The 19,434-nt window shown below is 33.1% G+C and overlaps 1 protein-coding gene across 3 annotated transcripts in view; it reads left to right on the top strand.

The window, feature by feature from the left end:
- rtet (major facilitator superfamily domain-containing protein rtet) overlaps positions 1 to 19,434 on the top strand; it is a 105,416-nt gene continuing 85,982 nt past the window's right edge. The window contains exons 1-3 of one of the 3 annotated variants that reach the window (XM_076489286.1): positions 1 to 116; positions 3,366 to 3,528; positions 15,900 to 15,990. In XM_076489286.1, the coding sequence (XP_076345401.1) occupies positions 3,379 to 3,528; positions 15,900 to 15,990 (241 nt within the window). In that variant the 5' untranslated portion in view covers positions 1 to 116; positions 3,366 to 3,378. Of the gene's footprint in view, positions 117 to 3,365; positions 3,529 to 15,899; positions 15,991 to 19,434 lie in introns of those variants that run through there. The other 2 variants (XM_076489287.1, XM_076489288.1) reach the window with 2 other exon arrangements.

The raw sequence follows: 19,434 nt of genomic DNA, 5'->3' as shown, positions 1-19,434 counted from the left end.
GTTAAATATTGTAAATCTGATGACAGATGTCGCTTGTAATTTCTAAACTTCTAGCGTGTATGTTTGTCATTCGTTCTGCTGGTTAAGGTGGTTTTGGTTGTTTTCGAGAGTTAGGGGTGAGTATTAACGGTAATGTCTAAGTATTAAGTTGACTATTTAATATTTAGTTTTCGTGTCCTTGTGTTATCGAAATGTACATTTAAAACGATGACTGAATACATGGTGTCACAACATGTGTATCGAATTTGAGGATGAATTTAGAAAAATTGCTTACATAGAATTTTTCCTTCGTTATTTGATATTACATTGCTTATATTTTCAGTGTGTTATGGTGGGAAACTTAATTAAGTTTTGTAATAGTAATTCTTTAGGCACTAACCACGAATAATCATTTTCTAAGATTACAACATAAGTACAACAAATTAATAGTTTTACTGAAACTAAAACTTAATTTCTGTATGTAACCATTTCTCTTTTAGTTGTAATTGGGTATGACTATGAACGTATAAATTGTGATTTATTAACAGTTTTGTGAAAATACATTTGAAAATTAAATTATGAAAAATTAGATCTATTATATTTTAAAGTGTATATTCAAATTTTTCTAGTTTAATCTTTTCATTATCTACAGTCAATCCTAAATAAACATGTACATGGTGTAAACAAAAATAAATTCTTTTTAATTGCCATAATTATGACATGTATTTATTATTTCATCCCTTTAAGGTAATAGTGAAATCGATGCTAATATAAAAAACACTAAAATTACAAAGACTTTATTTGAATACATAAACATTTATGTTAATTGAAATGTATTTATTATTTATAAAATAAGTTTATAAGCAAGACAATTCCTGAGTATTCATAACAAAAGTTTGTGATATGTCCTATTGCTGGATGGATTATTTGGTAAAATTAATGTCTGGCCACACAGTAATAATGAATTAATTTGTTTCTTCTGTTTCTTCTATGATTATGTACAGGCATGATTTCAAGTATATAAACTTTTCAACCAAAATTCCTAAACTACCGTATGCCTAATGTGCTAATAACATTCAACAGAAGTTATTTTGACTGATAACCTGATTAATTTACTGACTAGTTAACAAAAGAATCAACTATCTGTAATATGGATGGCTTTACTCAGTCATTAATTTTTGCATTGTTACTGAACTCCACTTCTATTAATGGTAGGAAATTTGTAGATTCTAGGACTTCTTTGAGTGTTCTAGATATATCATCATTACCTTGATTAGTAGCTCTCTTTAGCAAACAGATATAACATTAAAGGTATAGCTTACAAAATTGTCCCTGTCTTGGATTGTAAAGTCCCTTGAACAATCTTAATAAATAAATAAAACAATTTGTTGCACTGTTTGTTCATTATCTACCTTAATCATAGAAGTTTCTTGGTGATGAAAAAGAGCTTGTGAGCAGAAAATCAACCTGCTGAGACTGCTTCTAGGGGAACATCAAGAAACTTCCATGATTAAGGTGGATGATCTTTGGCTTGGATTTCCTGTCATATTGGATTCTGTAAAACACATTGTTGATTCTTGTCAGTAAAACATATGGCCCTTCCAAGCATCTGCTTCACTTTGGAGTTTGTTCTTACTGGGAATGGAGACTATGTGGCCCTAACATATTTCCTTGATAGAATCCAGTCTTATCAACATATTGTAGTGGCTTTTATCACTAGAAGATTTAAGTTGTTCTTATGTAAAGTCACCTATGAAATCAGGGATGTTCCTGAGTCTCTTTATATATTCTGTGTCAGAATGCCGAGTGACTGTCATCTTGGTGTGAATATGAGGTACAATGGTGGCACTTCTCTTCCAAACGATAATGATGATGGCATGTTGCCATCATGTTACCTTTGTGTACTGTAGTTTAATAATTCTTAAGTAGTTTATCCAATTGTTCATGACATTTGTCTACATAAACAACTAACTGATTTGAAAATACAGTTGTTTTTCCACTACACTTTCAGAGGATAAATGATGAGCCATTGCCCTTGTCTTTTCAATACCAATAACCTGTCAATTTTCCACATAAACAGCTGATTCAAAGTTTCATCCCTGATTTGAGGGAAATTCCATTGGCACACTTAGTCTTGAAATAAATTGCTTATTAGAGTTTCTGTTTCCTGGTTAGGAGCAGAGTGTGCTTCTGAAAATTTGGAAAAATAGTCAATAACAAATGATGTATTTATTTCCACTGTTATTCTGTGGCATATTGATATAAACTCTCTTCAATTGTGCTCCAATACAATATTGCTGTAACTGCACATGGTGTTTTTTTGTAGATGCTTTTATTCAAATAATAACTTACACAATTTACATAAACCCTGTACAGATTCAGAACCTTATCCAATAATGATGCTCTCTTACAAACCAGCAAGTGTCTTTTTAACACCAGCTGTTGGAAGGTGATGTAGTTTTTTATATCATAGATGTTGTAGAAAAACATCTGTTTTTTATTATTTATGTCAAGTAATATCTTTTTATTTTTGACATAACAAGCCCTTTTTTAAGCACAGTGAATTCAACTGTGCCCATTAAATCATTGTCTTTAGGGTGTTTGGAGCAACTGTTTGCCATGAAAGTTTTTCAGTGCTCTTGTTCATCCATTGAATGGTTGGTTTCAAATTTATCTTTCAGTTGAGTTTAGTACCTCTTAAGTTCATCACTTGTCAATGCCACGTATTGGATTATAATCTATTTTACTGTATATTGATCATCTTTACTATTTTGTGCTACCCTTTTCAGTTTTTTACATTCTTCTATAATACATGGTCTTTAGCATGAGCATTTCCATGTTTGTTTTTCGTGCAAGGTGTTAGATGATGTTAAAGCTGTATTCTTGAAATTTCTTGTTATCTAATTCACCAACTGCTTTGAGGCTGTAGAATGAAATAAATCCTGTATATAATTCCATAAATACAACCTAAAATCCTTTTTTTTTTCCTGTTAGTGGCAAAAGCAGATTGCTTGGATGGTGTAATAGATTTATCAACTAAAACACTTAGATCCGTTTTGTTTCCATAATACTTTTAAAGCTACTCCCATCAAAATTATTTTTCTCATTTATATCATTGTAATCTGTATACCTTATCTTGCTTATGTTGTAATTAATAGCCATCTGCTATCTGTTTACTTTACTTACCGAGTGATCTAAACCTTTTGTAGATAAGCATCATTATCTTCACAGCCATGTACTTGTTGTGATAATGTTTCATTTTTTCTATAACTGAAAGACAATTCCAATAACTTAGATTTTTGGAAGAACCAATAAAGTGTGGTATTTTGATTTTATTGTATTTTTTTAATTTAGAATGTGTTCTGAAGGACTAGTTTATTTTTCAGGATACTCTGAGAAATGGAAGGATCTGGTGATAGAAGAAAGGATGAAAAAATACATCCAACAATCTATGTGATTTTTGTATCTTTGGTGTTAGACTTACTAGGCTTTACAGTGATTCTTCCTCTTCTACCCTCACTTTTGGATTATTATGAAAAACATGATAAGGTATGTGTATATCACAATAATTTAATTTTTTTGTGTACTTGTGATATTGAATAGGTGGAATTAATGTGTACTCAGTACAGAAAACTAAAATATAAATTGAGAATAGAAAAGAAAGGCAGTTGTATAAATTGCATGCTTGTGCAATGCATTGTTTATACACAAATATTTTAAATATTCAATAGTTGTGTCAGTAAAAGAACCAGTCAAGTTTACTTGATTTTTTTTTACCTCCCTGAAACTTCAAAATGCTCTGAAGTGTCTAAAAATACATTCTTGAGGTTATTTTACACATAAAAACATCATCAGAATGGTGAAGGAAGTCAATTTCCTTAGAACAAGAACAAAATAGTAATATATTCAATTAAAATTAAGTTGACCTTAGAGTGACTGCATAAGTCCACAAAATAACAGGAGATTCAACAAGATATTTATTATGAAGTAATTCTTAGTTCTTTGACTTTGATGGAAAGACTGCATACAGTTTAAATTGTACAGCAAAAAAAAAGAAATTTGTTCCCACTCGAAAACAATTAAAACTAGAGGGGCATTCAGTAGAGCACATACCTCTGCCATGCAGTGTTGATTAAGTTTGGCTCTTAAAAGATACAACAATGGAACTTGGTGGACATGTATAGACTGTTACTTTTCATTGTCCTCAAAAAATGTTGTTCACAAATAAAAGTTTGTGCCCATTGGTAGAAAAGCGTGTCATACAGACAGTCTTATTTTTTAGGGCCAATTATGATAAACTGTATATAGTGAAGATTAGTGCTCTTCAGAGTGCCTTTGTAGTTTTCTTCTGTATTTAGTATCTGGGGGATAAGGTGAGCATATTTGTAAATAAAGACATTTTAAGAATAGGAAAATTCCCATCTTATAGGCACTTTTCCCTCAAGGTGGACTTCTGTATGTGGCGAGGGGACCTCCTAGAGAAGGTTTTGTACTTTATCTCTTCTGATGCCTAAACATTCACCCATGCGTTTGCTGTATGTGGCTAGCAGCGTAGGGGAGGAGATGACCCTGGTGGTTGAGGGGTCCAGCCCTAACACACCACTTTGGCCTTGAATTCCTGTAGACCAGTGGTCTTGTGGTGGCCCCCTCAGGGTCAATCAGCTGGTCCACTTGGGCTAGGGTCAACCAAGTACTAGTGTTGGACATTCTCAGCTGGTGTTGTGGACATTGTATGTGATGCTGGTGTTTGGTTATAGTACTCACAAAACCCTCGTCCTTGTTTGGCATTGTAGTTCATCCCCTTTAGGACTCCATGGTAGGTGGGGTCAGGGCTTGATTATTTATTACACACAGTTCATAGGGCCTATGAAAATTTGAGGAACTACAAAAATTATGGGTCCATGAAAATTTTCCTTAAAAGTTAATTTTAGAGGGCTTAAAAATAATGAGTATAAAAACATGAAATACATATTTTACTGTCAAAACTTCATTACATCTTTAAGTTATACAATGTATTTTTGTATATACACATTAGTTTGTGAACTCACATTCTGATATTTAACTATAGTGTATAAACACACATAGATAGCAAGTATACATTATATGCATATAACTACTTAAATTTCAAACTAGAATTTATAATTTATCTAACTTTTGGTTTAACTTGTACTGCTTGTAGGGCCTATTAACAGAAGGTGCCTAGACTCTTTAATCTTCTTCATCCAGCACTGGGTGGGGTCAGTGGGCACTGATGTATTGCCTTAATTATGGATACCCCTATTCATCAAAAAATTGAAAAAAAAATAGGTTACCGGAAAATGACCACACATGGATGATTTTATTCTAGTCACCGTCACAGTCAGATCCTGTGCCTTGATTTCTATTATGCATTCCTTATCCGAGAAATTCTTAGGGCAGATGTCTCTCTTTTTTATTCAAAAGTGATTAGAGGTTCTTGCTGGCTCCCCCAAGTCAGTAAAAAAATTATACTCTGAAGACATTTTGGTGGAAACATCTACACCACAACATATGAAACTCCTCTTGAAATTGAAGGCCATTGAAGGTTATTTTCCATGCATCTTTGACTTCTTCTGGAGGAGATATAGTTGAAATGGATTTAAAGAACATTCCTGAACTGGAGATCCTCACTGGTTTTTCCAGCCAAGGTGTTTCTATGGTATGCTGAATCCCACTTGCATAGATGGAAATATGATGCCAACTAATGTTCTGATATAGATGTTTACATCCCCAAGTCCTCCTGCCACAGACAAAGAAGGTTATCTGAATTGTCAGGGATGGCAAAACATTCCCAACCCTCTTGTATGTTTCCAGTGTCAGCAGTTCAGTCACTTGAAGTTATCATGTTGTGGTTCTTTAATACGTGCTCATTGTGGTGGCAAAGACCATGTGTTAAGTGTAGCGGTTCATACCCCTCTTACTCTACTTCTTGCCTTAAGTGTGTGGAGGAGGAAGAGGTGCAATGCTTCAAGACTATAAACAATATCTCCTACTCAGTGGCTTGAAAGTTATTGTTCCCTACTCCACTCTATCTCAGACATATGCTGCTGCACTCCGATCCACTGCCACAGTGGAAATGCAGACAGATCTCTCATGCCTCCAGCAGAGTTGTTAGCAAAACACCTAAAGTCTTTTGCCCTCCATGGTTAAAAGAATTGATGAATTTATTTCTACTTGCATCTCTGTCCTTGCCACTCCTTTCCAGTGCTGTAGCCTTAAGATGCAAAACAATTATTCATTCATGTCCTCAGTCACTGGAATCTTTGTCCACAGACAGAGACCTGCCTATTTGACTCAGGGCAAGATCCATGGAGGTTGATAGACATCTGTCCAATAAGGAAAAAACATAGTTTAAAAGAGAGAGGCTCCATGCCCCATTCTCCTCCACATAAATAAAAATGGTCACTTTGATACAGTGGAACTGTTGTTGTTTTCATTTAAATATAGATGACATTAAGGATTTGATTTATTCTTGCTTCTTTGTATGTCTCTCCTTACAGGAAACATTTCTGAAACCTGCTGATGCAGTCACCCTTTGGCAGTTTTCTTTGTACAGAAATGATAGGTTGTGTGATGGACGAGTGCATAGAGAGGTGGCACTGCTGGTCTATCAGCATGTGCCCACTCTGTATTTGCCACTTGATACACTTATAGACCAGCATGTGCCCACTCTGTATTTGCCACTCGATACACTCTTGGAAGTTGTAGCTGCCCGTGTTTCCTTGGGTTATACCATCACTATTTGTTCTCTCTACCTGGCTCCTGAAGAGACCTGTTGTCAGTCAGACCTTGATGCTCTCTTTGAGCAGTTACTGTCTCCCTTTTTAATCCTGGGAGAATTTAATGGACATATTCCCCTCTGAGGTGGTACTGATATTGATGGGAGGGGATATTTCCATTGAACATATGCTCTCGGATCACAACCCTTTTCTCTTCAGTAATGGTTCTTGTAGTTATTTTTATGCAACTAGTCATTTTTTACTGCTATTTATCTCTGTATCTGCTCTCCTTTACTTTTCTTGGATGGTTGACAGTAAGCCATGGGGCTCTGATCATTGTCCTGTCATTATGAGAGAGATTGGGGGTGGTTGATGCCACCCAACCCATGTGGTCCTCTTTCACTGTGCTCTGAGAACGTGATCATGCTGTTGTCTGTAAGTCATCGATAGACATTTGCATGGTAGTAGTGACTGACTACATTGTTCAGGCAGCTGCTCAGTGTATTCCTGAAACTTCAAAACGTTTTCCACAGTATCCTTGTCTGTCATGGAAGGCTCAAAAATGGGCCTGGGATATCTTTTGTAGGTATTCCACACTTTTAAACTGCATTGCTTTTCGTTGGGCTTACTTGACAGGTCAGATGTCAAAGCCAGAAGGAATATTGGATTAAATACCCATCTAGCATCTCTTCTATCACCATTTCCAAAATCATATGGAGCAAGATTTGACAGGCCAGTGGACACAGTATACTTCTGTCCTCCTTTCAGTTTTGCTTTCTGATGGCCAGGAAGTTGTTGGTGCCCAAAGCATCATTGATACTCTCAGTAAAAGCTTTTCTCATGCATCTAGCACTTCTGCTTTATCCCCTACCTTCTTAACCATCAAGACATGGGCAGAGCAATCTCTTCTTTCGTTTCAGGCTGTCTCTGACTATAATCACCTCTTTACGCTTGTGGAACTCAAGCTTACTCTTCATCTATTTAAGAGTCAGATCTGATGATATTCACTACAGAATACTGCACCATTTCTCTCTTGCTCTTCTTCTGGTTGTTTAGAACTGCATGTGTTAGGAGAATATTTTTCTTGATACTCTACAGTTGCAAATGGCCTCTATGTTGACGATTTCCACATTTTATGTCGGTTGTCTAGCATGAGGTAAATTGAATGGCAGCTACAGACTGCCCCAAATTGTTTACCCAAGTGGACCACAGCAAATGGTTTCACCTTTTCTTGCTCTTAAACAGTTTGCATGCACTTTTGCCACTAATGCTATATTCACCCCCATCCTAAACTCCATTTTGGAGAAATTGTACTTCCCATGATCCCTGAGACAAAGTTCTTGGGACTTATTTTTGACTGTAAGCTGACCTTTATTCTGTACATAAAGCAGCTATGTGTCAAGTGTACAAGCGCATTGAATAACCATCTCCTCTCTTCCACCTCTTGGGGAGGGGATCAATGTTTTATGCTAAAAATCTTTTGTGCCCTCATTTGATCAAAACTGGACTATTGGTTTATGTTCTATGGCTGACCTAAATCTTGAAGATGCTGGACCCTTTTCACCATCAGGGGCTTCTGCTCTTCACAGGGGCCTTCTGCACTTCTCCAGTTGAGAGTTTGTCTTTGGATAACATAACTGTATCCACTGATCAGCCCATCCTACTATGACCAATTACCATTCCCAAATATGACCTTTTTTTGAATCATCTGAAGAAAATGGATACACCTGATTGAAAGTACCTCCTTCTGTTTGCTGAACAACTTTTGAACCATTCTTCTATTCCCATTTATATGGATGGTTCAAAATCAGGTGACTGTGGGATCTGCTATGGTTTTTTGCAAATAAAATTCCCTCTACAGTTTGTGTTCACTGCCATTTTGTACCACGTTTCTCTTGCCCTGGATTACATAGAAGCTATACAGTACATGAACTGTATTATTTGTACCAACTTGTTTAGCTCTCTACTGGCCATAGAATCACTTCACATTAGTTCTTACCCTGTTCTTGTTGATATTTTAAAATCAACTGACTCTATCATCATCTGTCCAGTTTTCCGTGATGTCAGGCCACGTTGGTATTCATGGGAACAAGCTTGCTGACATCTTTGGCTAAGTCTGTCTGCTCTGGTGCTATCATGGTTGTGCCTGTCTCATACATGGACTACGGTCCTGTATTCAAGGCTTGGTTCCATGCTCGTTGCATATAACTTAGAGTGAGAAATGAGATAAGTTTCTGAAGATCAAACCTTCTGTTGCTCTTTGGCTGTCTTGTTGTTTTCTTTTATCTGGAACTGATGCACCAGTGTGTGGTCTGTGTGACACTCAAGTTACAGTAGCTCACATTTTACTGTCTTGCTGTCATTACAACCATGAGTGACAGCACCATTTTAGATGTATTTGTACCAAGGGTTCACCTTGATGTTGGACAGTGCCATTGGTGATGGTGACATTGCCCATCTTAGTTGTGTTTGGCCTTTTTAACTTTAATGTGATTCCTTTTTAAGTTTTTTTTTTAACTGGTGGTTTGGCACAGTTAGTCTAGTTGCTTTGTGTCAATAAATATCAGCTAACTAACGTACCTTATAGGCTCTTCATCCTTTAAATATCTGAATGGGCACTTTACAATATGTGGTACAATAGCTTACATTTCTAGAAAAAGAAATGATTAAGGAACCTACTCTATTTTACACTAGAGGCTAGTTTGTTTTGAATTTTGTTCAAAGGTACTCAAGGACTATCTTCACTCCAGAGGCTAGTGTTCTGCAAGATAAAGATAGTCAGTCATATAGCATTGACCAGATGTGTTACTTGTATGCCATTGATTGATATTAACATACAGTTAATATACGCATAGTATAGTTACCCATACTGTAATACTGTACCGTAAAGTCATTTTCTATGCGTACAACACGTATTAGAATTGACAGAAAGTGGAACAAATTTAAAGGCAAACTTAGACAGATAAATACAGTACGCATAGTTCAGGTAATAATAATACAGTACAGTACAATTCAGTAATAATTGTTCGATAAAGACGTCAATCGATAAAACTGCTTGAGAGAGTAAATACAGGCATACCTTCGGAAAGCGCTTTTAGTCTCTATGACCTACAAAAACCTGGTTTACCGAGCATTCATTTTTATGACGTTATGACGCTAGCCCGGTATACCGGCATACGATGCGATAGGGTTAAGAGCCTAACCCGCGAATATGCGGGGCCGCGAATGGGGAACCGCGAACAGGTGAGGGTATACTGTACTTGCTTTAGGCAGGTCAAAGTTGAGCATGTTATATCTTTTTTCAGACAGTTACATTCAAAATTCAATTATAGTACTTTATTATCATGGTGTACAAATACACTTGACATTCAAATGTTATGATAAATAAACATTTCAAAATAAGCTTTAATTTATTAATTATGTAAGGAAATATTTTCAAAAAATCCTTAATCTCTCTTAGTATGAGAATTGTCACATTTGTTCTCTAGGTTTTCCCTTTTTCCTAATTTATTTTATAACCTTCTGAAAAGTATGAAACTTAATCTTAATTACTTAATATTGTTATTTCTCAGGCAGAACATAATTTTTATAGCTTTCTCTCTCATTTCTTAAACTGGAAAATCAAATCCATTTGCCATGCTCACCTGCTCCATTGTCTCTTTCACAAATTGCAAGTAGTTTTCTCTGACATTTAATACTATGTTATTTATAACCAACAGAAAGCCAAAGCTTAATCTGTTAAATTACCTGTCACATTACATTGCTTTCTGTATAGAGAATTGTATGTTTTTCTTCCACTTCAAACTTTACTCCTGTGGGAAACATATCAATGAGCTTAGCAGAAGTTTAAACAGCTCTTGTTGCCTAGTTACAAAGCCAGAAAAATTATGATAGCTATAGGACATTGTCTGCTTTTTACATATGATTATTTTGTGTTACTTGGCTCATTATTTAATTAAGTAAAAAGTATGTAGTGCTGTTTTATCAATTAGTATATATATAAAAAAAGGATTCTCATCAACAGTAACCAGCAGATAAATGATCCAGGTAAGTACTGTGTATCTTATATTTGTGTGTATTCATTATATGTGTGTGTGTGTATAAGATGTAAAAATTATTAGGTTAAATGAAATAAAGAAAAATAATGATAGAATTTTTACTTGAGATATGCTTGCAAGTAGATTGTGCATTGTGTAATACAATAGGGTGATGTGAGCTACTCATTCAAGTAATTTACAGCTTGTGTGATGGGACAATTAGTTAAATATAGTTCAGAGGATAATAAAATGTAAGTAGAAATAAATATTAACTTATTGGAATTGAAACTAAAGATATCAGCATAACTCAATTTATTTTGTTGAGAACCTGTGTTACATGAAAGAAAAACAAAATTCAAACCATTTAATTTATTTTGAACCACTTAAATCATCTTTATTTCATATATGATATTTAATTCTCTCTATAGCATGGTATAATAGTAACTTTGCTTTCCTTTATAATGTATTTTAACCCCTTTTGTAATGAGTCAAAGATCAAAGGCCATGTCATCTCGTTTGTTGACTTACATTCAAAATTTTATTGATGTACAATTTTATGAATTTATGTCAATAAGTTTCACATTAGATTGCAGATTATAATTCAAACTTTTTTATGAGTTAATTTCTTAACGTAAAAGTAAATATCAAAAGAACAAACGTAAATATTGATTTTTGTTAGTCATATGATATGTTGAATGTAGAACTAGTTAAAATTAGATTTGTGATGTCAGAATATAAAGTCTATAGTTTCTTAAAAACTAGAAACTCAAATTTCCAGTATTGACAAGCTAGAATATAAAATAACAACCTCTTATATTTTTATTTTGCTGAGATATGGCTTGTGTACTGAATCAAACACAGTAGCTCTATTCATCTCTTTCAATTTTAGAAAATGGCCCCTTATATACACTTATTTTAATGCATGATGTGAATAACCATTTGATAGCTTAGAAATGCCCCCTAGTGGTTTTCTGAGCCATTTTAATCTGTTAAAAGGTTACCACATTCTTTTGAATCAAAATTTCATGGAAGTCGGTTGTATCTTTAGTTTTCTCAAAGTTTCGTATTTGATTTAGTCCGAAATACAACTTAGTTACTAAGCTTCATAAGTTATAGTGGAATTCTGTGGTATTGATATAGTAATTTATTTTTTGTTATTCAACTGTATATAAGCTGCTGCTGAACATGGGTCACAAAGTCTTAAAATTTTGTATGTGCAGGATATGAAGATCAGCAGTTGAGTTCACACACACGCACACACACATATTCTTTGCTCAATCCATACAATTTTAAGTTTGTGAATTGTTGCACATCTGTATATAATGAAGATCAGACTGCTAGAAAACAAATGTTTTTTAATGAATTTTGTAATTTAAAAGCATTTTAACTAAACTTTAATGGAACTTGCATTCTTTTTAAGCCTTGCTTATTTCTTTTAACATGTGAAACTACTTCACATTCAATTGGCTTTGGATAAAACATCAAATATTCGTGTATTTTCTTCAAATTACAAAATCTCAAGTAAAGTTACACTATATGAATGGTCCATAAAGTGGAAGGATTTCTTGTGTTCCAATTATTTAGTCCTCACCTTGCACATATTCATACATATGATTTTAATCAATGTAAGCCGTACAAAAACTAAGGAAAGTTCTTGAAAATTAAGAGTGAGACAATGTATTCTGAAGGAATGATAAGCAGAACTAAGGATTTTGATGAGATAGGTAAAAAATTTTTTAAATATAATTGTCAAATTAGTTGTTTTGTTTACAGGGAAAACTATCTGCAATTGTGTGGAATTGAAAGTACAATTTTTGTTGTTGCTGCTTATGAATTACACTAAGTAAATCTCCAAATATGAGAAACTATTAATTCTAAGATAGTTTAGGTTAAAATTAAAATATGTTTAGAATTAACATATGAAATTGACTTCATAATTTGTCTCAAAAATTTTATTAAATGGTAAAATATATCAAAATACTGAATTCAAACTTCAGGCATAATAATTTTGAATTAAATTGCATTTTTAATTTTGAACATTATACATGGAAATATACCACAAATGTGGCAGCTGTATTTTTCAAATATAAGAAATAGTAAAATACTTTATTAAGTATTGTTCCAAAAGTACAGAGTATTTTTTTCATTTTTACGGACAATACAGTATTATTTTACATACTTCTCAGCATATTTACAACAGTGTTGATGTTTTAAGTGTATTACAAATACAGCCATTGCACAAAGTCAGAGTGTATACTTCTGCCATGCAGTGTTGGTCACATTTAGTTTTCAAAAGGTGAGAAATTGTGTTCTTATTTTTGTCACTAACAACAGACACGGAAAATATTTAGCAGAATAATGGGGAATGATATTTATACATGTCCACAAGTTTCATCAAAAACTGTTCACTTTTGTCTGAGTTATACAACAAAAGTAACAAAGAATCACTCCCCATGTTAGCAGATAGGAATTTTGATTTTCATAACTTTAACCTTGTCCCTCCAGAAAATAATCACTTGTAATTTGGATCATAGTCAAAATATGTATCAATGTTTGCCTGAATCCATTCAGCTGGTTTTCAAGAAATCTTGCCAATAAATATACATGGTTGAAAATATAACCTCCACCCACCTTTGGTGGTGAAGGTAATAACACTGTAAAAAAAGAACATTTATAGTTTATTTACTATCATAAAAACTAAGAAACATAACACAAATTATACATTAGAAAGTAGAAACATATCTTAGATATCATAATGCTCAAATCCTTATTTAACAAAACAATTAAAATTTGTCTGTTATGTTTTAATGCCTAATTCTCTCAAAACATCAAGTTAACAATGTTAAATATTGCAGCTAAGGAAGGTTAACATTCTCTGGATCTATTGAAGCCCATCTGGCATTCAAAATATAACCTATACTATGAAACAGCTTTTTTACATGAGTGCTGGTTGCTGCAAATGACAGATAGTTAACTGCAAATATACTAAATTGTGAGCACAAATGGGCAATGCCTATTGAGAATGTCAATGGGTCATTTTGTAAATGTATAAAGTGGGTTGACATGTACTTATTCACTTGCTTATCAGCAATAATTGTAGGAGATTTCTGTACTGTGGACATATTATTGTAAATAGACATCAACAGCTTTAAAACAACAGTGGTTTTTGCTATTTGTTTTTGAACTTCCTGGGCACTGAATCTGCATGAAGGTGTCAGTTCTCTAGAGGACTGACTTTGATCATTTCTTCTGAATAACTGAGTATTTGGTGTCAAAAGTTAAATAACTTCATCCATTACCACATTACACACTTTTTCATATTAATACCATAAAAGTTCATCTTTAAGTTTGGCATCAGAATGTCAGCAGTGGTAGCACATGCATATGTATTTTCATGATTCTTGAACATTGTTTAATGCTTGAGTCATTTTTGGTTGGTTTTAGGAGGATTTTTAACTTATGTAGTGTATGTAACAAACTTTGTACATTAACATAAAATTTATTGCTGGATTCTCAAAAAAGCTTCAAAATGTTAACACTATTTTTACTCATTTAATTATGGCTTTTACTGTGATTCATCCATCTCCATTAGTTTCATATGTATGGGACATTGTTGCTTTACAGTTCTCTTCAATATGGCATAAATACTGTACCACCTAGTCTTTAAATGGAGAATTGATTTGCACTCTGGTAAACCAACTTGTTTTTGTTTATTTACTAGTCAATATTTAGCAGTAGTATATCAGTAGAAATACTTGGCCAAGTTAGAATGGTATGTGATAACTAAGTTCATGTTTTGGTTAAAGCATAGTGTTATCTTCTGATATGATACTTAACCTCTTTTCACGTGTAGTGTTCCTGTTTCAGTGCTGCCCTATGTGTGCAAATGTTTTTGCTCACCACAAATCCTTGAGGCTTTTGTCTATACTCCCATGTTTCCATGTGATATTACAGCATTGTTACATGCAAAGTGCAGGTTACAACCATCTTAGCACAGTTGACTCCATTTATACTGATTGTTAAATCATTACTTTTCAGTTGTTTTTTTCTTAGGAGTCTTTGTGTTACTGAGGTTTGTTTTGGAAGTATCTACAAAAACAACAGCTGTTGTGGAAGTATTAAATTTAGATTTTAGTTTTCAAACATTTCTGCAACACACTTTCACATGGTCCAAAAGTGGTGCAGTGTCTCATGGGTGAGTTGCATTTTATTTATTTGCATATCCCATAGTCTTTTATGGGGCACTTTTTAAAGGGGGTTCATCTTCTCACCAGATTCTCTGCCAGCTCAATATAGGATTATATGTATTAGTGATAAAAGGTAAGATATTGTATCAGTAGTTCACATTTTTATCCATTGAAAATGTATTTTCAAGAGACACTTACCTCCTTTCACATTTCCCTCTGACCTCCCCACTTCTGGTGTTAGGTTTTGTATGTATTGCCCAATTTTGAATTGCTTATGGGCTGCTCAGAAGAAAGGGCACTAGTTATGATAGGAGCTGTGCTGCACTCTTCTTGTTGGAAGATTTCTGCATGATCATTTGCATGATGGCATGCAGATGCCTCAAGTGAATACATGTGAGGGTAGGTGAGAGCATAAAGACTAATGGCAAGCGAACATATACTCCTATAGAGGGCAGTATATATTGAGAAAAGCTGTTTGTGAGAAGAGGAAGTATTTATTGCAAATACATTTCAAATGTAGGAAAATTTAACTTCATAACTAACATTTCTTAACTTTGTTGTTTTTTTTTGTAGGGGGGGTAATGCCATAACATTGAATTGAAACCACACCAGTCTCTTGTGTTGTGATCTTTTACTACACAATACACTATTCTGTTGTTTACTTTATTGTGGTTGAATTGTATATAATTTTTGTGTTACTTTTTCTCATTTAGAAATTATTGACAAATATAAGATATTTAGTTGTCAGTGTACTGTGTCAATTTTTAGAATAAGTCATAGATGATATATGTAATCCTATTGTATTATTTTTTGCTTGTCTGTTATGTTTACAATGATTATAATGCATTTTGTTGTATGCTTTTGGTCACCAGCTTGAGGATTGAAATTCTGCTTAAAGTTATCTATCAATTACAGATGTATCCATATGATTTTTCTGCTAATTTTGTGTTGTCTTACAGGATGGGCTATATCATTGGTTGTTAGGTAAATGTGAAGGTTTCCAGAAATTTGTTGGTGCTCCTGATGAATTTAACAAAGTATTATTTGGAGGTAAGGATCTTGCATAAACTAATTTTTTTCAGCAAATAAAACAGTACATTTTATAATATTAGGAAAATTAGAGGAAAAAAGTCACTAAAATATTCTGTAAATAGCAATAATAATAAAACATTTCTTTTCTTATTAAAGTTGGCTGTGATAACCAGCATGCTTGTGCAGTTGATTATCATGCTACCTTAAAAACATTTTTTTCCAGAACCTTTCTTTAGACAGAAATTAGTCATTTAGCCTAAATCTTATGCAGTGATTGTCAACCTCAAAGCTTTTTTTGCATATTGTATATCTCTCCATTTTCTGCAAATGTACACTCTATGCTTAAATCATTAGTTGGTTGTTAGACTGTTTTTGCAGTTATGAAGGTTTGACATTTTTTAGCTTTTATCCTAAAATGGCTGTTTTTCTTCCTTTTTATTACTTTGTGTATGTGTTGCTCAGTGAATTAGTTTAAACTATTGTAAAATGTTTTACATAGAGGATGTAAAACAAAATAAGTTTCACTGTAATTTGACACTTAGTAAGGAATCTGTATTTTGGTTAAAAAAATGATATTTTGAGCTCCATTATTTCCTATCTCTCTGTGTTGTTTTACTATGAAAAGAAAGGTTTTCCCACATAAACACTTTGCAGAGGCTAAGAAGAATACATGGGGACATTTTGAGGTTTTAATTGGTTACACACATCATACAGTGAAGTAGATACATGTAAACAAGTATTTCCCAAAATGTGAGAGGTTGGTGGGACCATCTTGGTTGATTTGCTAAATATAGTAATATCACCTAAAAAGAGTACTTGGACATTACAAACATCCAGTTTGAATGGAAACTATTCAACATACTGCATGTACAGAATAATCAACATTTAGAATTTCTTTCAATATTTACTTTTAAATTAAGAAATTAACTAACATATCATTTGATCAAGGTTGTAGCTACAATGATTTTAGTGGTGAGTGATGAAAACAAGTCTATCCTGTCTGGGGTTTCTGCCATCATAACTCCTTCATAACCAGGCAAAAGAAAGGGTATTAATTTCATGTTTATAATTTAAATTACTTTGGAATAAAACACTCCACATGAGCAGCTGTTAGACAGACAAGTGTTATGTGGTGAACAATGAGTATTAAAAATATAAAGCTAAAGACAAATATTATTTTATTTTTTTCTGATTGATCTATCTTTAACACCAGGTAATTGATACAAATTATTCATGTTGCTATTTAAAAAAATTTTTGTGCAGTAAACATATTGATATACTTTTATGTTTCAGATATCTGTAAAATTTTGAACATATTTTACACATCACATAAACTTTTACTTGAAAGAAAATAGGCTTTGTATATTATCCAGTGTGGATATAGGCCTGGCATGGCCAGGTGGTTAAGGTGCTTGCCTTGTAATCTAGGGGTTACAGTTTGAATCCCTGTCACACCAAACATGCTGTGGAGGTGTCATAATATGATGGTCAATCCCACTATTTGTTGGTAAAGAGTAGCCCAAGAGTTGGTGGTAGGTGGTTGTATTTTACTGTTTGACAGTTCACACTATTAGATATGAGGAAAAGGTGGTGCATCAACACTTATTTCCCTTAATCATTTGATTATTGTGTCCTTGTGTTATGAGGACTTAATTCTCGTAATATTTCGTTGCAAACATAAAACAGTTGATGAATTTTTTAAAAATCTGACAGTTTTCTAAAGGTAAACAGTAGCAATAATTTTGTTCACTTTCTGGTGAATACATGATGTGTGATGATTGCTGATGTCCAATATTAACTTTAGCCTCCATTTAATTTATTGAAAGATGTCAAAAACACATCACTGTTCTTACCACTTTTCTTTCTGTTCTTTTAGTCTTTTCATTATAACCATAATAATCTAGTGTTTATTTTTAATATGATCAATCAGGTTGGTTGTATGAAAATTTTTAGTGAGACCTCATCACAAGATACACAATCTTTATGAGCTTACTGCTGTCTTCATAAACAGTAATCTCATATAACTGCTTTTACTCATGGTATTTTTATAAAACAAAAGAACAAAATTACAATGCTATGAATGGTGTATACACATGTTAATGCAGAGCACAATTTCTTTATCAATGTTTGATGTTGCTGATAAGTCAGTATCGGTACTGATGAGGTTATTAATATTTGTGCACCTTTAGTTAACAAAAATTGTAAGTACATTAATGACTAATAAGCACAAAAGACACAGCAAGAAAATGTTGAGGACACAAAAACATTGTTTTTGTGCCTACCTATTTATGGGTTTGAAGTTTCTTTTCTAAAATGTAGGACATCTCAACATTTGAGGTTATAATTTAGAAAGTCTTTGAAACAATATACCCTCAAATTTTTGCAGTAAAAGTGCAACACATTTTTGTAAATAGATTAAAATTGCAACCTACTAATTTTCTATCCCCTTCCACCCTTTAAATTTATATTTTATATCCAGAAATTGAAGCTTTGAGAACTAGAGTGTGTGTGATTAAAGTTTTTATGATATAATGATAAATTTTAGGAAAAGAATTAATATTGGGGGGATATTAGTCATATTCAAATGATAAGCTGCATTAAAACAAGTGTATAGAATTGGTATTAGTTGCACTAGTTGTCTTGAAAATTTTAAGAAATGATAGAAAAGCTTATCTGTTTAGAGAATTGATTTCATAATTGCTTGCTAATAATTTTCATAACTGTCTTATTACAATATGTAGAATAGAATTTTAATTTCTTCACTTAAAGCTGTTCATCATTCCCGTTTAACTAACTTTAAATCTTTTGTAATAATTTCTTTTCATCAAAAAATTGTATATGGAAGTTTGAAGCCATGTTTTTTTTACTTGAAAGTCTGCGCACTAATTGTTCAGCTTTAAAAATTTAAATGTAAAAGACGTATATATTATATATCTTTGCAGTTACAGGATTTCATGAGAAAAAATCCTGAAAGATGTTTTATGCTGTAGCTTGTTTAGCTATTTGCAAACTTCAGAATATCTATTCCAAGACTATGTTACAACTTTCATCAACCAGTATTATATGTATTTGGTGCACACTAAAAAAAAAAAGTGTTTTTAATTTAGTTGATGCAGCTCACAAAATTGTCCATATACTGATCCATATGATCCTAACTGATTTGATATAAATGCAGAAATAAGTCAGAATTTTTAGGGCTTATTACTTTCAATTATTCCTTTATGTGTGGTATAAATTTTTCAAGTCTGTTTGATCATAATGAAGTAGCAAGTACTTTTGTTTTTCCCTAAAATATATTTGTTTAGATACTAAGCAATAATCACATAAACAAAGTTCTTAGAATAACATTTATTGAATGGATGGTAGTATACGTTATTAAAATGTCTTAATAGCACTATCTAATAGGTTAAACCACCTAGCTCAGTTGGTAGAACATTTACATAGAATGTTAGGGGCCTTATG

The sequence above is a fragment of the Tachypleus tridentatus genome, chromosome 2 (genome assembly GCF_004210375.1).
Source record: "Tachypleus tridentatus isolate NWPU-2018 chromosome 2, ASM421037v1, whole genome shotgun sequence".
NCBI lineage: Eukaryota > Metazoa > Arthropoda > Merostomata > Xiphosura > Limulidae > Tachypleus > Tachypleus tridentatus.
This window is presented reverse-complemented; position numbering and strand designations above follow the sequence as displayed.